The sequence below is a fragment of the Pholis gunnellus genome (assembly GCF_910591455.1).
Source record: "Pholis gunnellus genome assembly, chromosome: 20".
NCBI lineage: Eukaryota > Metazoa > Chordata > Actinopteri > Perciformes > Pholidae > Pholis > Pholis gunnellus.
In genome coordinates this window covers 7911211-7927618 of record NC_136547.1, presented here as the reverse complement: position 1 = coordinate 7927618, position 16408 = coordinate 7911211, and the positions used below count along the sequence as shown (strand labels likewise).

Below are 16408 nucleotides of genomic sequence, written 5' to 3'. Positions count from 1 at the left end.
ATATATATATATATAGAGAGAGAGAAATAGATATATAGGAGATATCGAACAAGCTGGATAGGCAAGGCATCGCATGCACGTGCAAAGGAAGCAAGTCTAGCAGCAGCAGCAGCAAGAGAAGAAAGATGTCCGGCTTTCCAAGACCGCCACAGTGAGATTCCTGTGTCGCTGTAATAAATCTGATGTTGTCTGTGTCACAGTGTTCACGCCAATTTCTTTTTAAATCTGGGAATTAGGATTAATAAATCGAGAACGGACGTTAAACCCGAGGCTAATCTCTGTTGGGATGTAAAACTTTCATAAATGTCTGTAAAATGCAAAAGAAAAAGACCCTTGATGCATGTCACATTCAGACCAAGTTACATTTTTGAGTTTTCTTTTTTTAAACATCAACTTATGAACAACGATTGGACATTGCACGTTATTAGGTCATGTGTATATACTCTAAAGTGCACAACCTCCCCTTTGGAGGAAAACTAGACAATACTGGCAAATTTATACTAAGGCAACACAGTTACAAACACACTAAGGTACACGTTGGCACATACTGTCAAGTATTCACAAAAACACAGGGCTTCAGAGTGAAAAACGGCTTTGCATATTCATTTAAAATCAAAACACCAGAGTCTCTTCGCAAAAGACTCGCAAGTGTTTCGAGGTGAAATCTGTTGGTTTCTTTAAAGCCAGTCCCTGAAACACGTTTTCTTTGAAATAGCTAGAAGAGTCACAAACCAAGTCAAGTATCTGATACACACACACACACAGGCGCGCGCGCACACGCACACACATGCGCACGCACACACACACACACACACACACAGGAGAAAAGCCTTTTGGACAAACAGGATGAAAATACAAGTAATCTATATTGAAGATAGAGAAAATATGAATAACTTTACCTCACAAATAGTCTCTGATTATACGTCTTATATACACTTATGTATACACAAAGATATGTACTTAGGACATCTTGAAATACTATTTACAATCTATGATCAAAAGTGATTGTACACTGAGCGACCGTGTTGAGCAAATTGTGCTTTTCTAACTTGTTCTAATGAAAAATGCAAGTGACGCCCTGCTTTTATTAAAATCAGGGTTCACTTTCCATCAGCTAACCTGCCTACAGTAAGCATGTTTTTAGTTTAGCTGGTAGCAAACTTGATTATCGTTAACTATTGTATGCTTGAATTAGATTTTTTTGTTTTGCAGGGTGTATAGATTGGACCCATACTCAAATATTGCTTGTGAATGACTAAAGAAGAAATCTCAGTTGCAATGCTAAGGGCTGCTCCTCCTCCTGATTCAGTGCAATAGATGTCAGGTATGCAGTAGTTGCAAGTCTGGTGAAGTTCCTCTACTCAGACAAAACGCCATTATTGTCCCGTTCCCAGTTTTCTTAAAGACCCTTGATCCAAAAACACCACTGACACATATAACTTCAGTCATTATGGTCCTGTAGATGAGAGGTTTCTTTAAAGTTATAATCCTTAACATTTCATTTTGATAAGAGAAAGTGTGCGACAAAGCTGCCAGGAACAACTGGGCGCTGCGTAGTAGTAGTGGCCACAGTCGGTACTGCATGGCATGTGATGCCCACTGGCCCAAAAAGATAACATTTTCAGCTTTGTCAAACACAGGACTTTCACCCACGAGACCGCTGTTCATGTTTTGTGTGAAACTAAGTTAACGGTGACTTAATTTACCGTAGTTTTGTTATTTAACTTCGCCACTTAACTAACGCTAGTTACCCAACAAACTTACTTATTTTAACCCAAACCACCCTAACCCTAACCAAATAGTTTTGTTGCGAAAGTAAACGTTAAACCAAAGTTCAAAGCTCCGCCACCAACACTTAAAACTACTGTAAAGAGAGACGATTAAAAACTCCCAATACTTTGAATGGCTACACAAATCGTAAGTAAAACAATGGGGTTTAAATAAAGAATAATATTAAGGATTATAATTTAACGTTACCTCTTCAATGTAAATTATTCTCATGTAAAGCACACTCAGCACAGCTAAATATACAGCCTGGTTGGAAATGTTTCTCCACTTTGATATGACAACAAAATGAGCCTTTACAACCTTAAATACACCAGAGAGAACTGCGTATGTAAAATGAGTATAAAGTGTTGCTGCAATATTAAATAAGTGTCGTAAGCTGCAGATCAAACTGTCGGAGGCCGATGTGAAGCATGATGGAGCGACACGCCTTCATAAATGCTTTGCTGTTGTGTAGTTTTGATAGAAATGCCTTCTTTTGTACATATTTACTACTGACGGCCTGCTTCAGTTTGTCTAACATGTGCTGGAGCTGCTATACATCACCAGTCAGGAGAAAAATGACCAACATCACTGCTTGACGTACTATGTGCAGATGTAAAGGCAGTTGATTACGCTGAGGTAAGGTGAAGTGCTTTTTTTTTGTTTGTTTTAAATTGTAAAGTTACAATAGAACACGACCACGTTTGGCACTTAACAACATACTCTGCAAACGAGAAATGATCCCAAAAATAAAAACTCTTCCTCATCGACCTATTGCACAAGCGTTTCATATCACAAAAAGTACAAGTTACGTCACTTAACTGGGATCTACTACACGATAGGAAAGGCAGACAGAAGCACTTTTACATAGCTTTGGACCAAGTTAGTCCACGGCAAAGCTACAATACATAATATATGGATATATATTTATATATATATCTGTAGATCGTTTTTTCCCCCTCAAATATACTCTTAAATATGTGACGTTTGGAGGAAAGAGAGAGAGAAAAGAAAAACGTTTACCAGTACATTCACGACAAACAATTCATCCGTCAAGGGGGAAACGTACAGGAGGATTTGGTGCGGTGAGTCTTATAGATCATGGCCGAGTCGCTCGATCTCCTCGATAAGAAAGTCGATGTCCTCGAAGGTCGCCGCGGGATTTGAGATCACCATGCGGAAAAAGTTGACCTTGTCTCCTTGCGGTTGGTAGCTGACCATGGTCGTGCCGTACTCCATCATCCTGGCCTTTATCACTGGAGCCACCTGAAAGGGTCAGTACATACAGTGTGAATAAACAGAAGCAGAGAGAAGATCAAACACTGTATAACCTCCTCATCGTTCCATTGGTTTGGTTCATTTAAGCAGGCGAGTATATCTATTTACTACGAGGCACAAAACAAACAATGAAATGAGCTTGTAGGGCTGTGTACGTGTATTCAAGTATGCTACATTACTTAAGTACAATTTAGAGGTACTGAAATACAGTTAAGTACATCCAATTTATGAGAAAATGCACTCAGCTGTACTATCAGGCCCCCCTAAGAGTAGTTAGAGAGGACTACGTCAATACCAGTATAAAACAGGCAATTAAAGGTGTTTTGAGAACATTTGAGTCACCGCAACCACGAGAGGTCCTTGTTATGCAGCGATGAATGAGCACCCAAAATAAAATGCTGTTTGCTGCTGCAGAATGCAAGATTAGCCGTGGACAGACACAGAGGTGCACAATCACTCACAGACGCACACAAGCCACCGATCGCATGATCCTCCTGACAGCAATAAGAACTTAAAAATTACTATCTAAGATGCATAAGATTAAAAATAAAATCATCCTTCAGGACATTGACTTAAGTCTCTGAGAGGGGACATTTTATATAGTGAGTGTTTTTAGATATAAATGTAATGTGTACTTTTACAGAAGTAGATTCATTAATGCAGGACTTGTAACAAGTACTTTTACTTAAGTTAAAGGCTGCAGTGCAGCGGCGAGTTCTGTCCTGTAGCTCTCCTCACATAATCCCTCTTTAATCTCTTGCAGGTGTTTCTGTAAAATAATCAATCAACAGCTGCAGATTGCTGTCAAATCATGTCTTTTGACAATGTTCCAGTTATCCTTCAGAAGTAGCCATTAAGTGCACGTGGAAATCAAGCTCCTCCAGCCTGGACGTTTTCCTCAACATGACATCATCGCTCAATCTGAGTGTCAGAGTCTGCAGGAAAAACAGCGAGCTGTGCAAACACTCAGGTTTCAGTGAGGCGTATCCACTGCGTTTTTTTCAATCAAACTTTGGAAAAACAAAAGGAAATCGCTCCGCTTGATGTGCTTTGACAAACGATCTATGGTGGATGGTTTTACAGATGTAGAGAGCTCTCTGTATGGGCGGCACGTCCCCCATCTATTTGTCCTAATTGTCAATTAGTAGGCCCCCGCTGCTGTGGGATCCTCTGAGTGGCCGCCGTTAGCTAACTGGATAGCCTCACTCTCTTTAAGTCAGGCCTGTGATGCCCCTCTGTGAGCAACACTGTCACAATTTACTAAGTACACCTCATGTATGGCAAAGTATTTGTTTTAATCCAGAGGATAAGAGGTAGCCATGCTGTCCCTGATGACGGGGGACATGTGATGGTCAAACTGGATAGGAGTGAAAGGCTCGTAGCGCAAACGAAAGGTGCAGTGAAAGGTGTTTTTGGTAGATATCATAGTCAGGCTTCTTATCTCCGCTCGCCCACCTTGTGCAAGTGTTTCTTTCTCTCCTCGTTGTCCTCCATGTAGCGGATCCCAGGAGGGAGGTACCAGAAGCAGACGTTGGTGTGCTGAGGCTGGGGGAACACACGAGAGATGTGAGCAATAAACCGCCACCAAAGCAAAACATGCACACAGAAGGATGAGGAATACTTCAATATTACAGACTTTCATTGTTTTATTTTGGTCTGTTGTTCAAATTAAAGCCACTGTGTGTAGAATTTGACTTGTCTTGTCTTTGTGGTAGCATCAAAATCATAGGGATTATCTAGCTTTTATCTTTCTAAAAATAAAAAATGTATTCATTTGAGAGATTGTACAATCACATACAAATGACTACAAGCAGATTATAATGAAAAACTAACAATATTAGCCATTATAAAGCTGCTGTATTCAATATTTTATGAGTAGTGCAAAAATAATTGCTCATAGTAATAAACACAGATAACTATTACAAGACTCCAAAATGTACAGAGAGCTCTTTGTTTTGATTCCACTTGACTGATATGTGCATCCCCAGTTTAGTTTCAGTCTCAGTTTGTGTCATTTTAGCAAACACTCCACCAGCCCAGACTGGCAGACAGACAAAGTTAGCAACACATAATCACTGTCGAGCATTTAGCAGCGAAAGGACATGACATTCCTTCAGCAGTTGGTGAAACAGAGCTGAAAGGAGAGTGAATATTCTCACATTTATCAGCCGTACAGCTTGTTGCGCTGCCCTCAAGTGGCAAATAAATAACAAATTTATGGAGGTTTTAGGCCATAAGAATAATTTAGGAGATGCTATAATCCCATAGCACAGAGTGGCTTTAACATTGTAGTTAAAAACAAACATCATTAATATAGATGCAGTACACACACACATTTAACAATCAAATCCTACAGATACCACAAAATAAAAAGCGCTGAAAGTAACCGCAGCCCCTCGATTACTTCAAGCCAGAGCGTAAAAAAAAGTCTTTCCAGGCGTAAAAAAGGAAGCCATTATGTGTTCCCAGCATCACACAGGTAGCTGCCTCCTCCTCAGACATCCTCTATACGTCTGAAAGCCAACGCAGCTCTCTTATTTGGCATGTGAAGCCTCGCTGGAGCAGCCGAGGTGTAGATCATTCATTACCAACAGCTGACTAGCCATGCACACCAGCCTCATTTATACGACCCGCTCTGGTTCCGCCGTCGTTTGTTCAACATCAGATTGATGTAACGGCTCGATGGGAGCTACAGACAAGTGAACACCTGGGCCGATGCCCAGAAGACTTGGCTTTTCCCCCACCACCCCTTTGGGTTATGATGCTCTCAGTCTTTTGTGGCTCAGCGAGGCAACAATAAGTCTTGAAACGTTAAAGAGCTTTCACTATAAATGACTCTGTGTGTCCGAGCACTTCTCCTGTAAAAGGTTTTTTTTAGCTTAATAACCCCATCGTATGTTTGGGCTGTTGCAGAGGATATTTCAGACGCCGCCATTCATATGCATATGAGCAATTACAGGCCGCTGTGCTATTCATGAAACATAATAGCAGTGCATTATACTGGCAGCTAGAGTTAAAAATGGCATTCATCCAACACAAAGCAGGAGCACGCTGCGCGTCAATCAAGTCACCCATAATGACACCGAACACACGGAGGTAAGAGAAGCAACGTGGACTAATGTCGGCTACTCTCCTCTGATTGTGCGGCTGCATAATGATTCTTGTGCAGAGTGGAAGTTAAATGTGGACGTACTTTCCCATTGAAGACCATCTCGTATCCTTCTCTGTCTTTGATCTTGTTGTAGAGGTACTCCGACAGCTCCAGACACTTGTCGATCTGAGCCTCAAACCCGATGGTGCCCTGTCCAAGGAAACGTTTCAATCGGTTAGTTTTTAAACTGAATGGGGGTCCAGGGGCCAGAAGCAAACACCTACTCCATTGTATTGTACTGTTAAGATGCAAAATGGTAAAGTTCCCTTAATTTAAATGCTTTTGTCCGTGAACCATTGTCTTTGTCTCTCCATTGTTTCTTACCTCACTGGCAGATTATGAAAAATATTTAAGAATTTGGGATCCTAAATATTTAAAGACCATTTACCTCCCAAAATCCCCCCCAAAAAACAACAATCTATGTCAGAATCTATTAGAAACATCTGGTTGGCCAACGTTGGGCAGCCCTGATAGCCCCGCCAGTGTAAATAATTGGAAACAGGAAAAATTGGATGAGAATGTCCAAAATGTGCATTTAATCCAGTGTCTCGACACTGATGCATCTGTCATGCATATATAATGTCGCTCTTGTAGTGAACTGTCAATCACAGTAAGCCTCGCCCTAAAGCATCCCCTGCTTTATGGTCTGTTTGACTCTAAATGGACCATAACTTACTAAATGGACATCATGCTGTATTGAAGAGGACTTGAAACTAGAGTTGAGACCATAAACTCATGTTTACTGAGGTAATAAGTCAAGTGAGAAGTAGAGTCATTTTCTCATTGACTTCTATACAATCTGACTTCTTTTTGCAATCGGAGGAGTCGCCCCCTGCTGGTCAGTAGAGAGAATGCAAGTTTAAGACATTTCTGCATCGGCTTCACTCGGCAGAACCGGAGTTTGCCGCCTGGTCGACGTCACACAAAAACAACAACTGTATTTCAAAGAGCTGCATGCAAACATGAGCAAGAGAGCAAACTACCTTAGCCCTCCACATGAGCCACAGCTTGAAGATGTCCACGTGGCGTCCGCACTGCATCGCTTTGTCCCCGGTGTCGTAGGAAAGGTCGTAGTGTTTGTCCTGCTGGAACAGGTAGCAGGCGTGCATCTGGTTGCAGTTCTGCATCAGACCCTGCGAAATCACACCCACAACGTTTAGAATCACCACAAGAAAAGCAAGTACTCAGATGGACTGTGTGTGTGTGTGTGTGTGTGTGTGTGTGTGTGTGTGTGTGTGTGTGTGTGTGTGTATGAGACGAAGAGGCTTACCTCCTCTCTGACCAGCAGGGCTGAACACTGCAGAGGGACGGACATCATCTTGTGTGGATTCCATGTTACTGAATTGGCCCTGCAGTTAAAAACAACCACCGTGCCTCGTCACTTCAAATGCTCTTTAGCTTCTTGTCAGATTGTGTCCACCCCCCCCCCCCCCCCCCTCCCAAATAACGTAACTTGCCTGTCAACTCCATCCAGCTTCCACCTGTGTCTCCGGGACATGAGCAGACTTCCTCCCCACGCACCCTGACAGCACAGACCCACAATCATTATCATGTGACGCTGTAAATACAACTTCAAAGTCCTCAAAGGGACACTGCATTCTTCACTTTCAACATGGGCACCGATGTCAGCTTCCAAAAAGCTCTTAATGTCAGAAGCATACATGTTTTTTTACAAGCGTCTCTGGATTATCCTTATATAGTTAAGAAGGCCTTCAAACACTCTTATTTCTGCGTCCACAAATCCACATATCCCGACAGAAATAGCAGCTACAAAGCAGGATGTTTTTTTTCCCTCCATCACAGCCAGTTGAGGGATGATAGATAAGGCCATTTATGTCTCTTAATAGAGGTGTCCCCCTGTCAGGACTAAATCACCTTCATTAACAGATAGAGTTCCTTCAGTGAGAGGGCCCATGATGGCAAAGTCAGTGGAGGAGGTGATTTACAGCCTCTGTTCCAGTTTTTCTAATCCCCAGTGTTAGATAGGAAATGGCTGGCTCCTATCTGGGTCAACCACCAGCAGTTAGAGGCCAGACAGACGTAATAGATTTGTCAAAGTCACTGGTGAGCTCAGTATTTCTGTGTACTCCTCCACTACAGTCCCTCCGGTGGAGAGGTATATTTGCTAAGGTTATAACAGAGTTTTAAATAACGCAACAGGAGATGTTTATACAGAACGTCTTTCACTCACGTCCACGTGCATCCAGACGTTGTACTTTTTGCAGACGTCAGAAATGTCGATGAGAGGGTCAAAGGCTCCGTACACCGTTGTTCCAGCCGTTGCGCTTACAAAGAAGGGAACAAAGCCCTGCAGAGGACAGGAAATGATCGTACGTGAGAGCGGCTGATAACAATGCCAACGTGTTTCCTCGTCACAGCGGTTTCAGCCGACTGAGTGAGAGACAATGAAGGCTGGTTGAAGTAATATCTGCAGTATTTACAGCGGTGTTGTTAATGTGAGTCACATTACATTTTGTTTCGCCTCCAGTATCTTCTTCTCAAGGTCAGCTGGGATCATTTTACCACTGAAAAAAACACACAAAAAACAAGCTTCAGTTGCTTCTCGAGTTGTTTGTGAATTCATCAGTGTTGAAAGACGTATTCAGATCATTTGCAACGTGAAAATACTACATTAGACGTACAAGTCCTGTAAGCAAAATCCTACTTGATGCAATGCAATGTGTAAGCAGCCTTTTAGTGCTTAAAGACTCTAGTTTATTGTAAGGGGTCACAAGCCAAAAAGGTTGGAAACCATCAACTTGATCTATGATGTTTTATAAGTTTATCACGTCTCTTTTTAGGTTAAATCTTTATCTGCAAAATAGTAAAAGTACAATATTTCCCTCTGAATAGCAAAAAAAAGGAAACAATTAATCAAACCACTTTAAGTGCAGTACTTGAGTAAATGCACTACGTTACTTTCCACCAGTGGAATCCAACTTCTAATATTTTCCCTTCCTGCAGAAACGAGAGGCCGACTTTACCTTTCATCTACTTTGACGCAGATCACGCTCTCCGTCCCGATGCCAAGAGCTGCTGCTCCTTTTTTGATTGAGAAATGGCTCTGAAAGATAACGGAGGTCGTGTTTAACTATCTGTGCAACACCTTATGTGTGTACATTTGTCAAACGGCAGTTTGAGTGTGTTTTTTTTGCTCACAGCATCTTTCAAATGCCCTTTATAGATGAAGGAAGTGACATATAATGTGAGAGACACACCGGTCACCTTCATATCTCCTTCATATTTCACTTTTATAAACACACAAACACAGCCACAACCAAAATGTGCAAAACTATCTGACATTGTTCCTGCACAGAAGAGGAAGGTATTTGACTTTTCATTTAAAAAGAACGTTCAAACGTTCATTATTTGATCCAATACACACATATTGACAGTGTTTATCTGCTGAATTGAAACATAAATCCTACATGTTCGGATGTGAAGGCCGCCAGTCTGGGAACAGATGACATTCCTTTCTCCTTCACTTCGGGGAACATCTTGAAGCGGGCCAGCAGCATGGCGTACATGTTGGAAATAGCACCACCTGGAGGACAGACAGGGCTCAGTGATTTACAGCCAGTCAGTGTCACAGCCTGAACTGGGAGAGTCTCGTGGGAGTGATGCAGGGTTTCACAGCCGGGTTTAAGAAAATGTCCGTGAATGCTTCAAATAATGAAGCAACAACAACAACAAAATCCTTTGTTTACAGCGTATCGAGGGCGTATAGAGGGATGACACAGCATCCAACTGTCCACAATGTCAAAGCCAATCACGGCCTTTGTCATCAAATTCCCCAATGATCGCTCCTCCTCACGTGTCACACAGAAATGCAAGAGAGAAATTAGAGATTGGAGGGAGACGAGGTGGGGGCTTGAGTTGGAAAAATCATTTTATGATAATTGGCTTTGAAACGAGTTCCATTTATATCATCAAAATGCAAATTGACACATTACAGCACACACACACACACACACACACACACACACACACACACACACACACACACACACACACACACACACACACACACACACACACACACACACACACACACACACACAGGCAGTTCCATTTCCAGTGAAACGGAGGGGTGGTGGGGTTGGCGTCGCCGTAACATACCAGGAGAGAAAATGCCGTCTCCTCGCCCATCCGACCAGCCAACGATCTCCCTCATCTTCTTCAGAGTGACGTACTCCAGCAGCACAAAGACAGGAGCCACCTCATAGGTGAACCTGCGTTACACAAGGGACATCACATGGTTGCAGGTTGGTTACACAAAATGTGCCGTGACCCATCCCCGTGAAAAATAGCCAGTAAACGGACATTTTATCCCCCCCCTCTGCAGTTTGTGTGTTTCAGGACATATTTAGAGGTGAAATTGGCTGCTCTTGCAGGAGGCGGATAAAACACTGAATCAATCAAATACTTGAAGGGTAACAATATATATTTTGTGCTCAAAACATGTAGAATTATTGTTGGTTGTACAGGCTTCGCCTTCATTTCTAAAAGAGGCAATGTCTTGATTTGCACTCATGCTCTTGAACAAAATGTACTCGCTTTCAGAGGCTCAGGGCTCTTTGTTGTACAGAAATCTCACATTTTCATCATCCTTGCTGCACCAAAAAGCACATTTCCTATATGTTTCTACTAATACATGGTGTTAGCTGCAGTAATTTTAACCCCCCCACCCCTTTGTGTCAACATCAGGCGTATTCTGCAGTGGCACACAGTTGCCAAGGCTGACTCTTGCAGAGTTTATCACCACAAAAACACACACACACATCCCAAAATTAGCTTGAGATTAGTCTGAATTTAATTTCAGGGCTAATTTTCTCCCTTTGAATCCCCATGGAGATCCGAGGTGAGGGGGAGGGATAAAAGGCAGAGGTGGGAGGTGTGCAGGGGGGAGTAAGGGGGGAGTAAGGGGGAGGATCTGCCTTTCATTTCACCCTTTTCATTTGCCATGATTGAGTGAAAAAAGAACAAGCCGCTATCGGCCCGTGCAGACGGCATACAGATGGACCGGAAATGGAATTCATTGTCATTATCACCATTTGAAATCATGATGAAGCACTGGGCCACATACTTACATATTGGTGTTGGCCGTGGACGTTAGCCAATCGGCTGCCAGTCCCACCATGTCTAATCCTGTGGAGAGCTGATTGAAGTACCTGGGATGGGCTGAGGGGAAATAAAAGCAGCAAAAGGAGAAAATGAGAGAGGAAGCGTGCGAGGCGGCTGCAATTTCAACATTTGATCTGGTGTCGGGAAAATTGAAAAACGCTTCCCGTGTGTTTATGCTGAGTTTGTGCAAAAGAAACAGAAGCTGTCATCTTCTAAACGCGTTAATTGCAGCTTACAAATGCAGCTGCAGTGACGTTTAGATCGTCTTGAGTGATAATGAATGCAGTTGGTGTTGCATCTGTTAGTGGAGGAGTTTAGTGGAGGGTATAAACACCAGAATTGGGTTTTCCCACCTTTGATTTGTAAAACAGAATACATCACACAGAGCAGCTTTCAAACTGAGTAAATTAAATGTGGATATCTATTTTTTTTAATATGCAAAAAACATAATGTGTCCTAAATAAGGTGAAGTAAAAGTCTCACTTTAATTTACAATATAAACCTACAGTGCAACACTTTACTTTAATCCTTCCAATCCAGCATTTATAAGCAGTTTATAAATGTTTACTGTAAAACTCAGTTAATATGATGTAATGGAAATGACAATATAGTAAAAGACAGTTAATATAAAGGTGTAGTCATAGGAGGGGATAGGATTGCTGACAAATACTGTGCATTAAAAATGTCCTTATTTCAGTTATATGCTTATTATTGAATGTTTATAAACGGTTTAAAGTAAAATGTCGCCAAAATAAATCTATAAAAACAGATATCTGTGTTAGTTGTTTTAGGGATGAAATCTGTCTCGTGCTGCGTTCTCCAGTGTGTCAGCGAGGAGAGAATAATGGACTTGGCCTATGAAGAGCGGTTATTAGCCTATTATCTCCCACTAGGTGAACCAGATTTACTGCGTCACTGCATTTATCGGTCTGGTGGCCAAGAGGAAGAGGAGGAGGAGGAGGAGGAGGAGGAGGAAGAGGAGGAGGAGGAGGTGGAGGAGGACAACTTCCAGGTAGATTTTTTTTAACAGACATCATTTATTTATTCTAAACAAAGATTGTGTTATTCTGTCTATACTATGCATTTTTGGGAGGATATTCCTCAATAAAATGGAGTTGGTATTTACTAAAAGATATTTTGTATTTACCAATTACTGATTTTCTGGTAGATTTGATCATCTGTTACATATTCGAGTGTTGTAATTAAGGACTTGCAGTGACTCTGTCTATAGATATTTTCTCTTTATACATTTTCTAATATTTATGTTTATTATAAGATATTAAATGTCTGGTGATTTGACGTAAAGACAAGCTGCAGGCCGGACTTTAGGCCTTATACATGAATTAAAAAAAAAAAAAGGTGCAGCGGGGAATATTTCCTAACATGCCAAACTGAAAAAAGTCAGAAATAAAGCAGGCTATTTGTCACGCACGTGCCCAACATCCAGACCTGTTTTGATGGCGTATTTGAGGGTCGCGCGGCAGCTGATCAAGATGTCATCCAGCGAGGCCGGCTCGCCCTGCAGCTCCCAGTTGTTCATCTGGAGCAGCTCGTTCGGGTAATGAAAATCAATAACTTTCGTTTCCCGGTCGAAAGACTCCACGATGTAGGCCAGTAAAATATCCACGACTTCCTGCAGGAAGGTCATTGTTTTGGCGTCGCTGTCCAGGGCAGGTAACAGGTCTGTAGACAGAATAGCAGCAGCGTGGGAGACATCTTGTGATTTATACTGTGGAGAGCCTCATGCAACATTAAGATGAACAAAGTGTAGGTTTTTTTTGTTTGTTTGCTGGTAAATGATCCTGCAGGCCTTTAATCGGGACAAAAAAAGCCCACATTTCGTTACATCTTTACATGTCTAAACATTTAAGGAAGTTTTTGAAGTTTCTGCGACGTTCAACACCTCAAATCAAGAGATTCTGCTGAAGGTGACCTCTCCAAAAAACTGCAGAAAAATGTTATCTTTAACTCGCAGAATATTGTCGATATTTAATAGGCTATAGATGTATATATAAGGATGGTGATCCATTTCAAGTTCTGCCATTTATTTACATTATATTTTTCATATATACTTTTTTATTCACGCTGGGAACAAAGAATAAAGCGGATCCCCTCATGAAAAAATCAATAAAATGACATTTAAATGAACATTATTGACATAAAGTCGATTTACAACGTGTTCATTAATTTATTGCACGATGTTTTTCTTTCATTTAAAATGACTAACTATATAAAATGACATGTTTACACTGAATAAATCACGATAATCCAAAGCGAGGCCAAGCTGTGGCTCAACGAGACAGATGTGACAGATGTTTGACGTCCAGGTTTGTACGACATGCTTTTGTACCTGTTGAATAGAGGTCGGAGAAGACCAGGGGAGCTTTGGTGCAGTTGCAGGATTTGTTGCAGCCGCACGAGCCGGCAGCCTCTGTCTCTGTCTCCGGCGGCTGCTTGGTGGCCGGATCGGCGGGTTTCTCCACTTCCGCGACGTTTAGCAGCGCTTTGGACATCACAAAAAAAAAAGAAATATGGACATATTTGTATTAACCTGACGAGGCCGAGCCGTAAATATAATGGTGAAAACAGCGTGCGTGCCAACCCCCCAACCCCCCCCCCCCCACCCCACACACACACACACCCTCCACTTCCTCCGCCAGTGAGCCGACATACCACATAATTTCGATCCGAGTCCTCCGGATAATTTCTGGGCCGCCGCTTGGCACCAAGCCCTGGCTGGAAGAGAGAATGGATAAATCAAATACGGATGAACAGGCGTCGGGTTTCAGAGTCCAACTTTAAGATATGAACAAACACAAAAAGAAAGCGCCATGCAAGAAGCACTAAAAGAGCTCTTTAGACGGAATTCTTGCATCCTGCAGAAACAATAAAATCCGTAAAAGCAGATGTGACGACTAAAAGACACATCAGGCCTGTTTGGATTTTCACCCAATGCATCGAGACAATGCACTGGAATCAGAGCATCGCATTTGGTCCATCAGAGGTGGTTTGAAGACAACAAAAAAACAGCCACTCACGCGTGCTGGGGCTCTGACTCCCGGTATTGGCCCCCGCATTATCTGCGCCAAGAGACCAGAAACCCTGTGATGCCATTGTTGCCGGTAGTTAGGAGCTGCTGGAGACTCGGAGACCGACAGAGCCCATCCACACGCTACGACCCGGAGCTGTTCAAAGCTGATGTGGTGCTGAATCTCAACAGACCTCTCCGACTGCTGAAAACCCCGCCGCGCATCCGACAGTCGCTCTATGCTGCAGGAGAGCCCCTACAAATAAAAACACGTATGGAGAAAATAAAAAAGAAACAGAAAAAAGACGTCCCCGGTGTGCTCTCTTTTTTTACAGGCGTCCACAGGTGCACGAGGAATAAAAGCAGCGTCCTCCCAAGAGAGAAAATCCGCAAACACTGGACTCAGTCAGCGCACGGCGCTCTCCTCACTTCATGTTATAAATTACAGTGCTAAGAGTTCAGGCGCAAAGAAAAAAAAAAACTGCGGTGAAATGCCGACTTTGTTTGGATGAAAATGTGCAATAAAAATAAAATCAAAACGAACTGCAGCCCCCCCCAAAAAGCGGCGTCAAATAAAGCACCTATAAGCTACAGCTGCTGGTACATATGCAGCGCACACGCGACTAATTGCATCCAACCTAAATATCACGTCACTAAAGAAGCCCCATCGTGATGCACTTCAAGTCATGACGAACTGCGTCGCGCGTCGTGCGTCGTGACTCCATCCATCCCCAACATTTTGTCCCCTGCACGCGCTGAACTTACCCTCCATACGGACAGTGAATGCCAACTAATCCATCTGCCCGGCAGTTGTAGACCTATTTCTTAGGAGAACGGCTGCTCCAAATTGCGCGCCTCCGGCGGAGGAAGCGGCGGGGAGGCTTCTTCAGATACACGAAAGTGCGCACGGGTCCCTCCTCTCTCCTGTAGGGGCTCGTTACTCCAAAAGTATTTATTGCACGTGACTTGTTCACTTGCTGCGGTTTGCTCGTTTCAGGGAGAATAACTCTTAGATTTATTGTGCACATATATCAATATTATCAACACAGTCTTCACATAAAGTATAGAGAAAAATGATTGATATCCAATGTTTTCACTATATGAAATGGACACGGATTCGTACGTTTTGGATAGGCTAAGGTAAATAAAGATATAGAAATTGAAATAGTATCAGAGCCTAATTCCACAAATTATCAACTTCAAATTACAATCCGACACTGTTTTCTTATCGTTTAAACATGAATGAGAGCAAACGGAGCCTGCGGGCATGAGAGCTGTAGCCTGAGCCACATCTGTTATGATTTATGAATGCAATCACCAGCAACCATTTAATGACACAAAGGACTCATTAAAATAAACTCAACCCTTTGGCAAAGCCTTGTTGATGTTGTATTGGTGTCTGGAACTACATTAAGTGTGTGATCTCCAAAGAGGCCTTACACTGATTTTATTTCTATTTCTGTTCTGATATTAAAAGCTTTCTTAAAGCTCTTTTTCTGGAAGTTTTATTTCTATTTCATTTTTAAAAACAGCAATATTAGTCATTCTTTCTGCAACAATATTATTTACCCTGGTATCCCAGTTGATCCTCCCTTGCTGTCTGTGTTTTATGGATGTTTTTTGGCTGTATAGGTGTTTTATGCCAGTGTGTGCAGTCTGCATGTTGTTAGGGGTTCACTAACTCCCTGTGGGGGGTTCTCCTTTCAAATGTCACATAAAAGGTCAGTGGTTGAATCTCAAAGAAATTCTAAAGCCAATATGGAAAACATAAAGAGGACTTTACTGAGGCTGGTTTGATATCAACATGACACAGCTGCTTCTGATATCTTGCACCTTTTTATCAAAGATCTGCAAAGCTGGGTTATGCGTTAAGGAGGATGTACTGCCGACTATCACTACCACAGGAACTCATGTTGCACGGGAGCAGCCCTGCTAAATGTAAGCTTAATTAAACATCACAAAGAATTTAATATATTTGACGTTTAAATGAACAAAACACAGATTACAGCAGAGGAGACAATGTACATTTCTTACAATTTGACAACAACAGTGAAGCAGCT

The 16408-nt window shown here is 42.2% G+C and overlaps 1 protein-coding gene across 1 annotated transcript; it reads right to left on the bottom strand.

Annotated features, from left to right (window-relative positions):
• Positions 1-2859: 2859 nt before the first annotated feature.
• On the bottom strand, positions 2860-14434 carry gad2 (glutamate decarboxylase 2; the record flags this gene model as incomplete). The annotated part of the gene is made up of 16 exons (XM_079181484.1): positions 2860-3033; positions 4501-4590; positions 6239-6346; positions 7180-7329; positions 7467-7545; positions 7654-7718; positions 8388-8504; positions 8667-8721; positions 9181-9260; positions 9625-9740; positions 10316-10428; positions 11287-11377; positions 12770-13003; positions 13671-13823; positions 13994-14056; positions 14359-14434. The coding sequence occupies 16 exons, from the start codon at positions 14432-14434 to the stop codon at positions 2860-2862; spliced, it is 1764 nt and encodes a 587-aa protein (XP_079037610.1).
• Between the last annotated feature and the right edge of the window lie 1974 nt (positions 14435-16408).